At 59.2% G+C, this 12,248-nt stretch overlaps 2 protein-coding genes across 2 annotated transcripts; both read right to left on the reverse strand.

Annotated features, from left to right (window-relative positions):
- Positions 1-132: 132 nt before the first annotated feature.
- IFITM5 (interferon induced transmembrane protein 5) lies at positions 133-1,430 on the reverse strand. The gene is made up of 2 exons (XM_012456046.2): positions 1,210-1,430; positions 133-616 (listed from the first exon to the last, which is right to left on the reverse strand). Exons 1-2 carry the CDS (start codon positions 1,393-1,395, stop codon positions 404-406), a joined length of 399 nt encoding a protein of 132 aa, XP_012311469.2. The 5' UTR covers positions 1,396-1,430; the 3' UTR covers positions 133-403.
- A 5,628-nt stretch (positions 1,431-7,058) lies between these two features.
- LOC105719828 (interferon-induced transmembrane protein 3) lies at positions 7,059-8,374 on the reverse strand. The gene is made up of 2 exons (XM_012456047.3): positions 7,937-8,374; positions 7,059-7,371 (listed from the first exon to the last, which is right to left on the reverse strand). The coding sequence occupies exons 1-2, from the start codon at positions 8,183-8,185 to the stop codon at positions 7,219-7,221; spliced, it is 402 nt and encodes a 133-aa protein (XP_012311470.1). The 5' UTR covers positions 8,186-8,374; the 3' UTR covers positions 7,059-7,218.
- Positions 8,375-12,248: the final 3,874 nt, after the last annotated feature.

The raw sequence follows: 12,248 nt of genomic DNA on the forward strand, positions 1-12,248 counted from the left end.
AACAGCAGAGCTGCAGAGCTGCCAGGGGACCTCCTGCTGCTGACTCAGTGTCGGCCCCGTGGCGTTTGGCTTCGGTGGTCCCCAGGGCAGCTCCTTCCCCTATGCTGGGCAGGAAGGAGACCCAGGAGGCACTTTCTGGAACCAGGCACTTTTAATTGTGAAACCAAGGAGCCTGGAATGTGAGGAGGGAGGGGCGGGGGGGCAGAGTTAGGGCCTGGGAGCCCTCAGGTTAGGGTGAGGCCCCTGGGGTCTGACTGGGTCAGCATTAGGTACCCATGTTGGGGCTGGAGGGCCCCAGGGTCAGGATGGGGCAGAGATGGAGGCCCCACGGAAGGGCCAGGCTCAGGAGAGCACCCTGGGATCAGCATCCTGGGGCTGGGGCCCCCCATCAGGACCCAGGCTGTCAGTCGTAGTCCCCATCCTCAAACTTGGTGCTGAAGAAGGTGGCGGAGTCCTTGGCCAGCCGGGCCAGGTGCAGGGCGCCGGTCACCACCAGCCCCAGGAGCAGCAGCGGAGGCACCAGCGTCCACATCGCAGCCAGGATGTTGTAGCACTTGGCTTTGGAGCCAAAACGCCGGGCCGCTTCCAGGTCCCCAGCCACCTTCTGATCCCGGGCCTGCAGGGTGGCCACGGGGCCAGATGTCCACGTGTCCTCAGGGCCTGGGGGCCCTTCCCACCCCCACCCTGGGCACCTAGAAGGCCCCAAAATCTGAATGGAGAGGTGTGGCCTGAGGAGGCACTCCCTGGGTCCCCAGCTACAGACCCAGGGGCCAGCCCAGGCCAGTGTCAGCCTGTAAGAGCTCTGTGGGTGAGGGTCCCCCAGGATGCTGAGACACCCCCCACCCTGCCACTCAGGAGCTAAAGTCAAAGGGGGCACTGTTCAAGAAGCCCACAGCATGTGAACCCCCTTGGACAGAGACCTCTCTGGGTGCCTCCCAGTGGCCTCTGTGCTCTTGGGTGGGCCAGACCGCCTTAAGAAGAGGCCCACGTGTTTAATGGAGAAGCCGCATGGCCTCACCTCTGTGAGGGGCTCTTTCTGGGCCATGCTGACGGAGTCACCTTCACAAGCGGTGCCCACAGAGACCCTCACTGGCAAGCAGAGCCCCCTGAGACCCCCAACAGGGCAAGGACCCCTGAGAAGCTCCCCACGCCCTGCCCCTTCTCCCTCTCCCCAACCTTGGTGGAGTAGGGGGTGGAGCCCCCGCCCACCTTGATGGAGTAAGCCAGCGCCAGGAAGCCGAGGCAGCACAGGTTCAGGTAGAGGGTGCTGAACACCGACCAGATCAGGTGGTCCCGAGGTGGGGGCTGCGGGGCCCCCAGTGTGAGGGCTGTGTGGGGGCCGGCCTTGCTGGGCGTGGGGGCCCGGGGGTCCTCTCGGGGATACGCCGTGTCCATGGGTTCCAGCGCCGTCTCTTCCACACTCAGACTGGAGCTGGGAGGGTGGGCACCCGCTGGCTTATAACCCTGCTGTCCCCTCCCGGCCCAGCCCCTCAGCGCTATATTTAACACAAATTACAGCCTGCAGGCTGAGGGTGTGGCCTGCCCCTCGGCCCCCACCCCAGGGAGCCCCTGTTTGAGGCTGCCTCGGACCACCCAGCAGGGCCCCTCCTGATGGACATCCCATCAGAGAGCCCCCCCTTGGAAGGCTACTGCCATACAGTGGCAGAGACCCCCACCCATACACCCCACCCCCACCCCATCAAAGGCTGCTGGCCAAATGGGCAGTGGGCAGAACGTTGGCCAGAGCCCCCCCCTCAAGCCAAGAGGAGTTGGTGCCGCCTCAGGGCCATGGGCCTCACAACTCAGGGATATACAGGAGCCGCCTCCTCAGAACCAGAGCTGCCGAAACCACAGCCCGTATATTCCCAGGATTCCGAACTCCGCTCTGTCCCCAACACTCTCGGAGCACAAGCTCCAGGCCCCGGCAGCACAGGCATCCCTGCAAGGGGACAGGGAGGGCAGCTGTCACAGGGTACCTGAGAATGAGTGAACACGGTGGGGGGAGGATGAGATGTGGGGTGCAGTCTGCAAGGGGCCGGCAGGGGGACCCCCAGGGACCAGCGACAGCTGTTAACACTGGTGTCGGGGATCAGGGAGCCTTTGGACTCCTGCGGTGGATGCACCCACCCCTCCTCAGCCTCCCTCCTGCCCTCCCTAATCCCAGCATGTCCGTGGTGAGGGGTCCTGTTAGGGCTCAAGGTCCACCCGTCTTGTCTCGGTGGCTGTAGATGTGTCTGAACGCTGATGACTCACATTCATGTCTTTAGCCCAGACTTCCCCTTAAAAACACTGGTGTGGGTCCCCAGCTCTGGACTCACACACCCAGTGCCTGCTCTGTGCAGAAGGGCTCACTGGACCCCCACCCAGTCCCCAACCATTCCCCAGCCGTGGTGCTCCTGCACCCACCCAGCCAGAAGGCTCACTGGACCCCCACCCACTCCCCGACAATTCCCCAGCCGTGGTGCTCCTGCACCCACCTGGCCAGAAGGCTCAGCTTCCCAGTCTCCCAGCCGGCCACACTCTCAAGGGCCCATGACCAAGCTGCCCTCCCCTCCTCCAGGACCCGCACTGGCCACCTGCAGGGGGTGGTTGGGTGGGGGGTTCCTTCCTGCTGTTGAGCCTGTGGACCCCAAGCATCTGAGACAAGCCTCAGCTGATGTAGAAAGTTTACTTTGCCAAGGTTGAGGACGTGCCCGTGACAGCCTCAGGAGCTCCAGACCACATGTGCCCAAGGTGGTCAGAGCACAGTTTAGTTTTATGCGTTCCAGGGAGACGGGAGAATCAATCAGATGTAAGACCAACAAGCTGGCTCAGTCTGGAAAGGCGGGACCATGCAAAGCAAGTGCTGGAGAGTCGAAGGGGGTCCCGGGTAGAAACATTCCTTTGCATTTCTGATTAGCTTCTTTAAAGGAGGCGATGGGATATGCCTTCACCTCAGCGGGCAGAGGGGTGATGGCCCTGAGCGATGCCCTGCTTGACTCTTTCCTTTAGCGACTGTGGCACCTCAAGATTTCCTTTCCTTTCACAAGCCCTTCGAGTCTGCTCTCACTGCTGCATAGTGATGACATTAAAACAGAAGACAGGTGTGCCCCTCCTCTGCCCACAACACTGCAGTGCTCCAGTTGTGAACTTAAAATATCCGAGGCAGGCCTCGATCAACTTAGAAAGCTGATTTATTTTGCCAAGATTAAGGACATGCCTGTAATGGATCCTCAGGAGGTTCTGATATATGCTCAGCGTGTTCAGCCCACAGCTTGCTTTTGTACCTTTTAGGGAGACGTCAGACACCCGCCAATATGTGTGAGCTGTGCATTGGTTCTGTTCAGAAGGACGGCTTGGCAAGGGGCAGCTTCCAGGTCATATGTAAATAAGAGACAAAACCTCTTTTGAGTCCCGGTTCAGCTTTTCACTGAATTACAATTTGGTCTGGCTCAGTGAAACTGCATTTTTACGTAAACAATAGGGCAGAGGAAGCAATCAGATATGCATTGGTCTCAGGTGAGCAGAGGTGTGACTTTCTGTCTGGCACCTGTGAAGGTAAGTTACCAGCTTACGGCACCAGAACCGCTGTAAGGTAACATCTTGAGACCCGTAAGGAATTTCCTGGTGGGCCGACTGTGAGGGAGGGATGTAGCTGTTTGATCTCTGTACTTCTCTTATTCAGAAATAAAATGGGGGGCAGTTTTGCTCGATGTCAAAGCCCCCAGCTTGACTGTTTCATGGCTTAGTGATTTTGGAAGGTCAAGATTTATTTTCCTTTCACAAAGGGAAACTGGAATAACCAGGCCCTGGAATGACCCACAAGGCCTGTGAGGGGGCTCCTGTCCACATTCCCAAGAGGAGATTTGTGTGTAGAACGTTATCGGGGGGGCTCTGCAGAAAGGAGAGGAGGAAGCGAGAGGTGAAGCCGAGCTGCTTCACAGCCGGTGCAGCTGGGATGGCCCCAGCACACATCCAGGGCAGGCGGCAGGTCTGGGCCCCTCCACTCGTGTTGAGCATTCACTGGAAGCAGGATGTGACCTCGAGGATGCATGACCCTGAGTGACCTCAGTGGCAACCAGCTCCCCAGAGCCACATGTCCACGAGTCCAGCTGCTGGTAAGGAGGCCTCCCTTTCTGAAGGTAGGTGGGAACCTGCCTCTATTGTATGCATAAGAACACTGCTGTAGGGCCTCAGCCCCGCTGGGTCCTGGGGTGTCCCCTATCCTGTGCTGAGGTGTAGGATCTGAGAAGTAAAGAGACAGGACACAGAAGGACTGGTGAAGAACATCTGGACTCGGGGGGCCACGCCACTTATGAGCAGAGACAGGCGAGGCCCCGAACATCCAGGAGCGTCTGTATTTATTAGATACAAGCAGGGGTCAGGGTCGTGAGTGAGGTCATCATCTACAGGCTTAGTGACAGGGCATACGTAATCACGTGAGTCACAAGCGAGGGGGCCACCCCATTAGGTCACCGAGGCAAGGAGGTGGGCTGTGTGCAGTAGGGGTCCGTGCCATGCGCAGTAGTAGAGGGTCGTGTACAGAAAAGGGGCCCACCCCCATTAGGTCACTGAGGCAAGGAGGTGGGCTGCGTGCAACAGGTGTCGTGTGCAACACTTCTTCTCTGGGGGCTAGAGACTTCAAAGGATTTCTAACAGAAGGATGCCGTAAGCCAGTGCAGTGGGAGCTGACAGACGCGTGCTCTTCTCTTAAGATAGTTATGGGAGGATGATTTGAGCCAGCATAGAAACGAGAAAAGACTGCCAGGGTGTACAGCCGCCGTGACTGGTCACACCAGAGGGTTCTTCTCCCTCGGTTACTTCCAGGATCTCAGGCCTGAGGCCGACTTTCCACAGGAACTGGATGCAAGGCGCTACAACTCCTTTATCGGGAGGGGAGGCTCCTGCTCCAAGCCTGCCATACAGCGTGTGCCCTTTCAGGCAGGGACGCCACCGCCGGGGTCTTTGGTTCTCGTCCTGGTCTGGCTGTTTTCCCATGTGCTGCTTCTGTTCTGTGACTGCTCTAGGCATTCCTCCTGCTACAGACTACTATATGGTTACATAGAAGGATTGTATAAATCAGCACTAAATGTGTCGGTACAGCCCCTACTACGATACCTATATGATTATATAGAAGTAAGTATGCTAGATATAGGTAAGCAGTTACACTTCAGGTACTAATTCTATAAACTAATATATGATTATATGTGAAGGATTACATAAAGGAAACAGCTGAGCAGTAACACTATAAACTAAGATATTCTTCAGGCACTGCTTGTGCCTGGGGTCTGCACAGTTCTCCTTCCTCTATTCCAACTTTTGGGAGTGGGAAATGCCTGTGGGGACGGTCCCTGAACCAGGGCCCCCCGATTCCTGGGCCCCCGTGTGTCCCATGTGGGCCAGTGGCCAGGATGAGGCTTCCTGTGTCAGGACCCTGGCCCGCCCCCGTGTCCAGCGTGGCCTGAGATGTCTGGATGCCCCCTTTCCTCAGGGCCCATGACCCAAGTGCACGGCCACAAGCTCCTCGGGAAGGACTGAGGCATGTGAGGGAGCCCGGAGCCTGGTGGGGCATGGGGTCTCCTCCTGGGGCCTCCAGCCTCACTGAGCGGATGGGCCGGGGCTGATGTCTGGAGGGCCCAGGTCCCGAGTGGTGACGGAGATGTCACCGGTGTCCTGCTCTGCCCAGGCTCCTGGGCAGATGGGAGGGGGGGCAGCCCTGTCCGCCTCCTCCCTTCCCTGCCGGGACAGCGTCTTTCTGGGCGTTTGTAGGACTCCGCTGGCAAAGCCGTGGGGCCGCTGTCGCTGCCACAGGAGGGAACTGCTGGCACCTGATCTCTGTCCTCTGAGCCATCAGGGCGCCTCTCCGTAAGGAGGCCAGGCCGGGTCAGGGCAGGGAGGCCTCCGCGGAAGCAGTGCCCTGAGTGGGGCTGTCCCGGCCGTTCCTGCTGCGCGGCCGCGGGGGGTTCGCAGCCTGAGACTCCTCCCGCACCCGGGCCGGACCCCCCCAGGGAGGGGCGCAGGAGACGCGGAAATCGGGGTCCCCGAGGGGAAGGGGAGGTGGGAGCGGCGGGGGTCGGGCCCGAGCGGGAGGAGAGCGGTGAGTCCCCGCCGGGCGCCCGAGTCTCCGGGTTCGCGTCCCGCCCCCCGCGCCCGGGTCCGGGCCGCCGCCAGGGGCGCCGCTGAGCTCCCGCCTCCGACCCGGGAGCGCTTCCGAGCGCGCCCTCAGCGCTGCCTCCGGGAGACCCCGAGGGGAGCGGGCTCTTCCCACGCGTCCGTCGCCCACCGCGGCCGGGCCCTGGGGTCACCGCGCGGCTCCGGGGCTGGGAGCGCGGCGGCGGCGAGTGAGCGCCGGGAGGGGGACTCGATCCAGACCCGGAGTCGGGAGGGACGGCGGGGCGCGGCGCGCGTGGCACCCCAGATGCCACCCCGGAGACCGAGCCGGGCAGGGGGCGCTTTGCAGGAGTTCGCACCCGGGTAGAGTTCACTCCGATGGGGGCGTCCGAGCGGGAGCAGGGACGAGGTCCCCTCGGCTGGAGGAGGCACCTGGGCCACCCAGGAGGGGCCACGAGGCCCGGGGCTCCTCCCTGCTGCCCTCCGCACAAAGCCCCCGTCCCTCCCACAGGGGCTGAGCTGCCCACGTCTGCAGGACCGGCTGCTCCACACAGCTCAGAGGCAGGAAGCTCGGTGCTCCCTCCACCTGAGGAACTCAAGCCAGGTCCCCAGCAGCACAGAGCAGGGCCTGGGGGCAGCTGGGGAGCCGGTGCCACCTTGCCCCTCAATGTCCCTGCAGGACGCTTAGGCCCTTCCCTCTCTTTTGAGACCACAGCCTGGGTCACTGACAGGCCGAGAGTGTGGCCTTGGGCCCAGGGTGTCCAGGACTCAGCACTGACGTTCCGAAAAGAGCTCACCTTGAGTCAGAGCTGAGACTCTCCAGGACACAGGAGCCCCTCCCAGGGTCCTGGACGGACCCAGCTGCTGCCCACAGCAGGAGGCCAGAAGCCAGAGGCCTGAGCACCTGCTCCTCCGGCAACCAGGCTCCGACCCTCCCCAGGAGCCCTCCCCAAGTGAGGTCACAGCCGCACCAGGAACACGTGCACTTTATTGAACGCGACTGTACAAAAGCGTGTGAGGGTAAAGGGCTGATACAGGACTCGGCCGGGGCAGGGTGAGGAACGGAAGCTGGAGTACGTGGGAGACAGGTCACGGGCAGAGCCCCTGGCCGGGGTGATTCCTCTGCATCTACTGATAGGCTTGCAGAATCAGTATTGGGATGACGATCAGCAGAATGGTCGTGATGATGCCCAAAATCAGGGCCCAGATGTTCAGGCACTTGGCGGTGGAGGCGTAGGCCTGGGCCCCGGTCAGGTCGCCGACCATCTTCCTGTCCCTAGACTGGGGCAGAGGAGACGGTCAGGGGACCAGGAGCCCTCAGGCAGGAGCCACGTGCTATGGCTCAGGCTCCCCGCCGGCTCCTACCTGCCCTGAGATCAGGGACCACCCCTCCCCTTCCTCACCCAACCTCAGACCCTCCAGGAGCCTCGGGGCTCAGCGTCCCTCTGCCTCGGCCCCAGCACAGGCTGTTCTCCCCACCATGGGGCGAAGTCACCTGTGAGTCCCTTCTCACTTTCCGGGGGAGCCTGGGTGCCAGTCTGGAAGGTGAGGGTGTCATTTCTGGCACTGGGTTATAGGGAGCCTTGCTCTGGGCTGCTGGATCTCGGGACAAGCTCTGAGCCAGCCAGCCTCCCGGAGCCTCCTCCTAGACCTGCACTGGGCAGATTCCCAGGCCACACACACACGGGTCACTCAGACAAAGCTACAGATGTGGGCACACACGGGACAGAGGTGCACATAAACTCACACTCACAGGGACACACAAGCCCCCAGCCCAGGCAGCACCTGGGTAGCTGGAGCTCCAGACTCCCTGGCTCCCCCTGGACTCCCCCGGGGCCACACGCACCTTCACGGAGTAGGCGAACGCTATGAAGCCCAGGCAGCAGGAGTTCATGAAGAGGGTGTTGAACAGGGACCAGACGACGTGGTCGGGCACGGAGGTCTCGCTGCGGATGTGGATCACGGTGGATGTCGGGGGCGCAGGGTTGTGGGGCGCCCCCAGCGCGGCCACCTCATGTTCCTCCTTCAGCATCTCGTAGTTCGGGGGATGGTGGGTGCTGGCGGGAGTGAAGAAGGTTTGCACAGTGTGGTTCATGGTGCCCAGCGAAGACAGGCTGTGATCGGGTTGCTGGGATGCTTCTCAGTGGAAGACGGGCCGTGGTCGGGTTGCTGGGATGCTTCTCAGTGGAAGACGGGCCGTGGTCGGGTTGCTGGGATGCTTCTCAGTGGCCCCACTTCCCCATTAGTTTCGATTTCTCAGCCACTTCCTTTTCCTGGCCTTGCTCAAATCGGGAGTTGGCTGGGACCAGATGAGGGTGGAACAAATTCCTGAGGATCAAATTACTTTAGGGCAGGGAGGGAGGGGCTGAGGGCTAAGCGGGGCCTCCTCTCTAGAGCCCAAGCCAGCACAAGTTTCATCTGACTCCAACTCAGTTGGGAGTCAGTTTAGAGGGCGGGACCCTGGAGAATTCCTCTATGTCGAGAGTCTCCACACCCCAGGCCGGCAGCTTCCGGACCTCACTGTCCCGGTTCAGGGCTCCTGCCAGGCCTGTGGGCCAGGCCCCAGAACAATTACCCCAAAGCCCTCACTTCACCTGTCTCAGTCATCATCTGCTGAAATCCTTGTCCTTTCCTGGGGTGGCAGTCCTGCTCCGTATGGCTTTGGGGGCTCACGTTCCCGGTATCTCCTGGTGCAGGTCAGAGGCCTGGTGCTCCACGTTGAACACCTTTGCTACAGAATGTTTTCCAGGCCACAAAACGAGGATTATATCAAGATGGTAAAATATTAATGTCTCACTAAATGCCCACTTGAAGGAGTCAGTCCTTGGGCCCGGCTCCCTAAGTCCTCTTCCTCATGAGTTCTACCCCAGGCCACGTCTCCCTGAAACTCAGGATGGCCCCAGCTTCTGTATCTGGCTCTGCCACGGGCACATGATGGTCCAACTTCTCCCTCACCCACAGCAGACCCAAGGAGGAGCAGGCTCTGGATTTTACCTCCTCCATCATCTGATCCCCCTGGATTCACTCTGCAGCCCTTGACGTGGACAGAGCGACAGGCCTTGGGGAAAAGTGAGGCGGGAAGGGGGTCAGGGCAGCCTGTCTGCTGCCTCTGGGTGTTCCACATCCACGCTGCCGTGATGCCTTGCTGCTCGCCCCACCCCTGCTCTTACCTGGTGGGTCTGCCACAGCCCTGCTGGTGGTGAACAGTTCTGCCACAGGGCCACAGATTGGCCCCTGTCCATCTTTGGCGGCAGAGTAGAAAAGGCTGCATTTGCCAGGTCGGTGTCCACACCTCCCAGGCTCCAGGCCAGCTGCTGGGTGACACTTGGTCTGCAGCAAACCACACCACCGGCCAGGGGCCGTGGGTCCTGCGGGGCCAGACTGCTGAGGAAAGGGAGGGTGACTGGGACCAGTGCCCGGCACCCAGCAGGCTCCCAGGGCACTTCTTCCTTTTGCTCCTTCCCAGATGAGACCTTGCTTTTGTTTGACTCTCCCAGCTGGGGCAGGTGGGGGAGCAGTTTCAGAGACTCCTTTCCCCCAAGCAATGGCTGCTGCCCCCCAGGCCACTGACAGCCCGACGGGCTTTGCCCACCCCCATTTCTCCCTATTCCAACTACACATTTTGGGAGTGGGAAATGCCTGTGAGGACGGTCCCTGGACCAGGTCCCCCCGATTCCTGGGCCCCCGTGTGTCCCATGTGGGCCAGTGGCCAGGATGAGGCTTCCTGTGTCAGGACCCTGGCCCGCCCCCGTGTCCAGCGTGGCCCGAGATGTTTGGATGCCCCCTTTCCTCAGGGCCCATGACCCAAGTGCACGGCCACAAGCTCCTCGGGAAGGACTGAGGCATGTGAGGGAGCCTGGAGCCTGGTGGGGCACGGGGTCTCCTCCTGGGGCCTCCAGCCTCACTGAGTGGAGGGCTGGGTGGAAGACTAGCTGACGTCTGGTAGACAGTCTTTTCTATCTATTGGTGAAAAAAGCGAAACTCTGTCAAGTATGTAACACGTTTGTTCTGAGCTAAATATGACTGACCACGGCTCGTGGTACACGGAAAGAAATTCTTGAGTTTAGGTAACAGGGGCTGGGGAAGCCAAGGTTCCTGTGATGCCGATGAGACCTCCAGGCAGCAGGCTGGAGGGAATGATGATCAGTATCTCTTTCCCACCTTTAAAAATGATTCTTAGTTAAATCTCTGTGTTGGAAATAAAAGCTTGGAGCTCCAAAGGAATCCAGCACTCGAACAAAGAAGTTTCAGCAAGGCAAATTCGCTTCTGCAGAAGGGTGCCGCTGGCGCCTGGCAGGGTCCTAAGAGCACATGGAACGGAGGAGGGAAGGGCTCTCCATGCCGAATGCAGCTGGGTCTCGCTTCTGTGTCTAATCCCGGTCGGCTGGCGTCGGGCCTCACAATCTAAGCTAATTTTGATTGGCTATTTTAAACAGGGGAGGGGTATGGGTCACAGTGGCGGGAAGGGCAGTCTGGCAGGGCAGCGCCATCGCAGCGGGAGGGGCGGCTTACAGAGCAGGCGACCAGGAGTGGGAAAGTGATCTGAAGAACAAAGAATAAAGAGGTGAACAAGCCAAACCTCTGAAGAGGAATTTACTCTATCTGACATTCGTCCCATTAGGAAAAGGCCTGGGAAGGGAAGGAGCTTCTCTACAGAATGCACGTTCCCCTGATGAGAGGCAGCTTTGCAAGGCCATTTCAAAATATGTCAACGAAATGCAGTTTGCAGCTGGGTGTGGTGCCTCACACAGCACTTTGGGAGGATGAGGCATGAGGATCACTTGAGCCCGGGAGACGGAGACCAGCCTGGGCAATGCAATGGGGCCCCATCTCAAAAATAAAAATGAATAAATATATTTTGGGGGTAAATAATTTTTATTTCCTTCAGAGCCTGCTCTCTGTTGTGAAGGGAAAATAAATCTTGGGACCCCCAAATCGTGAAGCCAAAAGGGGATGTCGAGCTGTGAACTGCTTAGGGCAAACTTCCCTGCCATTCTCTTCCTTAAAAAGACAACTACCAAGATAAAAAAGTCACATTCCTCCCTCACCACAGACAGAACTCAAAGTCACCCTTCGCTCACTGAGACAAACGCATATCTGATGGCCTCCTTTGGAAAGGCTAATCAGAAATTCAGAACGACACAATCCTCTGTGACCTGGAAGCCCCTCCCCCTTTCAGTTGTCCCGCCTTTCCAGACTGAACTAACGCACGTCGTACATATACTGATGTCCGTGTGTCCCTAACACGTACAAAGCCCAGCTGTGCCCCCACCCCCTTGGGCACGCTGTCAGGACCTCCTGGGGCGGAGTCACTTGTGTGTCCTGAACCTTGGCAGAATAAACGATTAATCGACTGAGGTCTTTCTCAGATATCTGGGTTTACACTGGCGAGTGGTGCTGTGCCACAGGCAGGTGAATGTGGTATCTTAGAGTCTGCTTTGTCAGTTCTGCGAGCTCTATTTCAGTGTTAATGCTGGCCGGTTGTGCCTCAACTCCAAAGGAAGGGGACACAAGGAGGCCTGTCCAACCTCCCTTCCCTGCAAGGCTGTGAATTCCGTTTTTCAGGCTTCTCTTGGCCAAGGGGGCCCATTCAGTCATTGGAGGAGGCTTACATTTTTATTTTTGGTTTGCAGTCTGCACCCCAGTCCAGTCAGAAGGTCTTCAGACCATGAAGAGGGGAAGTGTCCACATGGCAGAGCCAGACACAGATCCCAGGACATCCTGTGTGTGGGGGACACATGGCCCAGGATAGAATGCGCGTGGAGGCCTGGACGTGGCTAAGTCCTTCGAGCTCACCCCAGCCAGCAGAAATAAGAGGACTTAGGGGTCCAGGCCTCATGATAGACTCCTGCAAGCGGGCATTTAGTATGAGACTTGAGTGTTTTACTTTCAGAGCCAGAGCAGCGGCTCACGCCTGTCATCCCAGCAGTTTGGGAGGCTGAGGTGGGTGGATCACTTGAGGTCAGGAGTTCAAGACCAGCCTGGCCAACATGGTGAAAACCCATCTCTACTAAAAATAGAAAAATTTGCTGGGCATGGTGGCTCATGGCTGTGATCCCAGCTACCTAGGAGGCTGAGGCAAGAGAATCTCTTGAACTCGGGAGGCGGAGCCTGCAGTGAGCCGAGATTGCACCACTGCACACTCCAGCCTGGGCAAC

Source organism: Aotus nancymaae, unplaced genomic scaffold, assembly GCF_030222135.1.
Source record: "Aotus nancymaae isolate 86718 unplaced genomic scaffold, 86718_ANA_hifiasm-v0.15.2.pri h1tg000106l, whole genome shotgun sequence".
NCBI lineage: Eukaryota > Metazoa > Chordata > Mammalia > Primates > Aotidae > Aotus > Aotus nancymaae.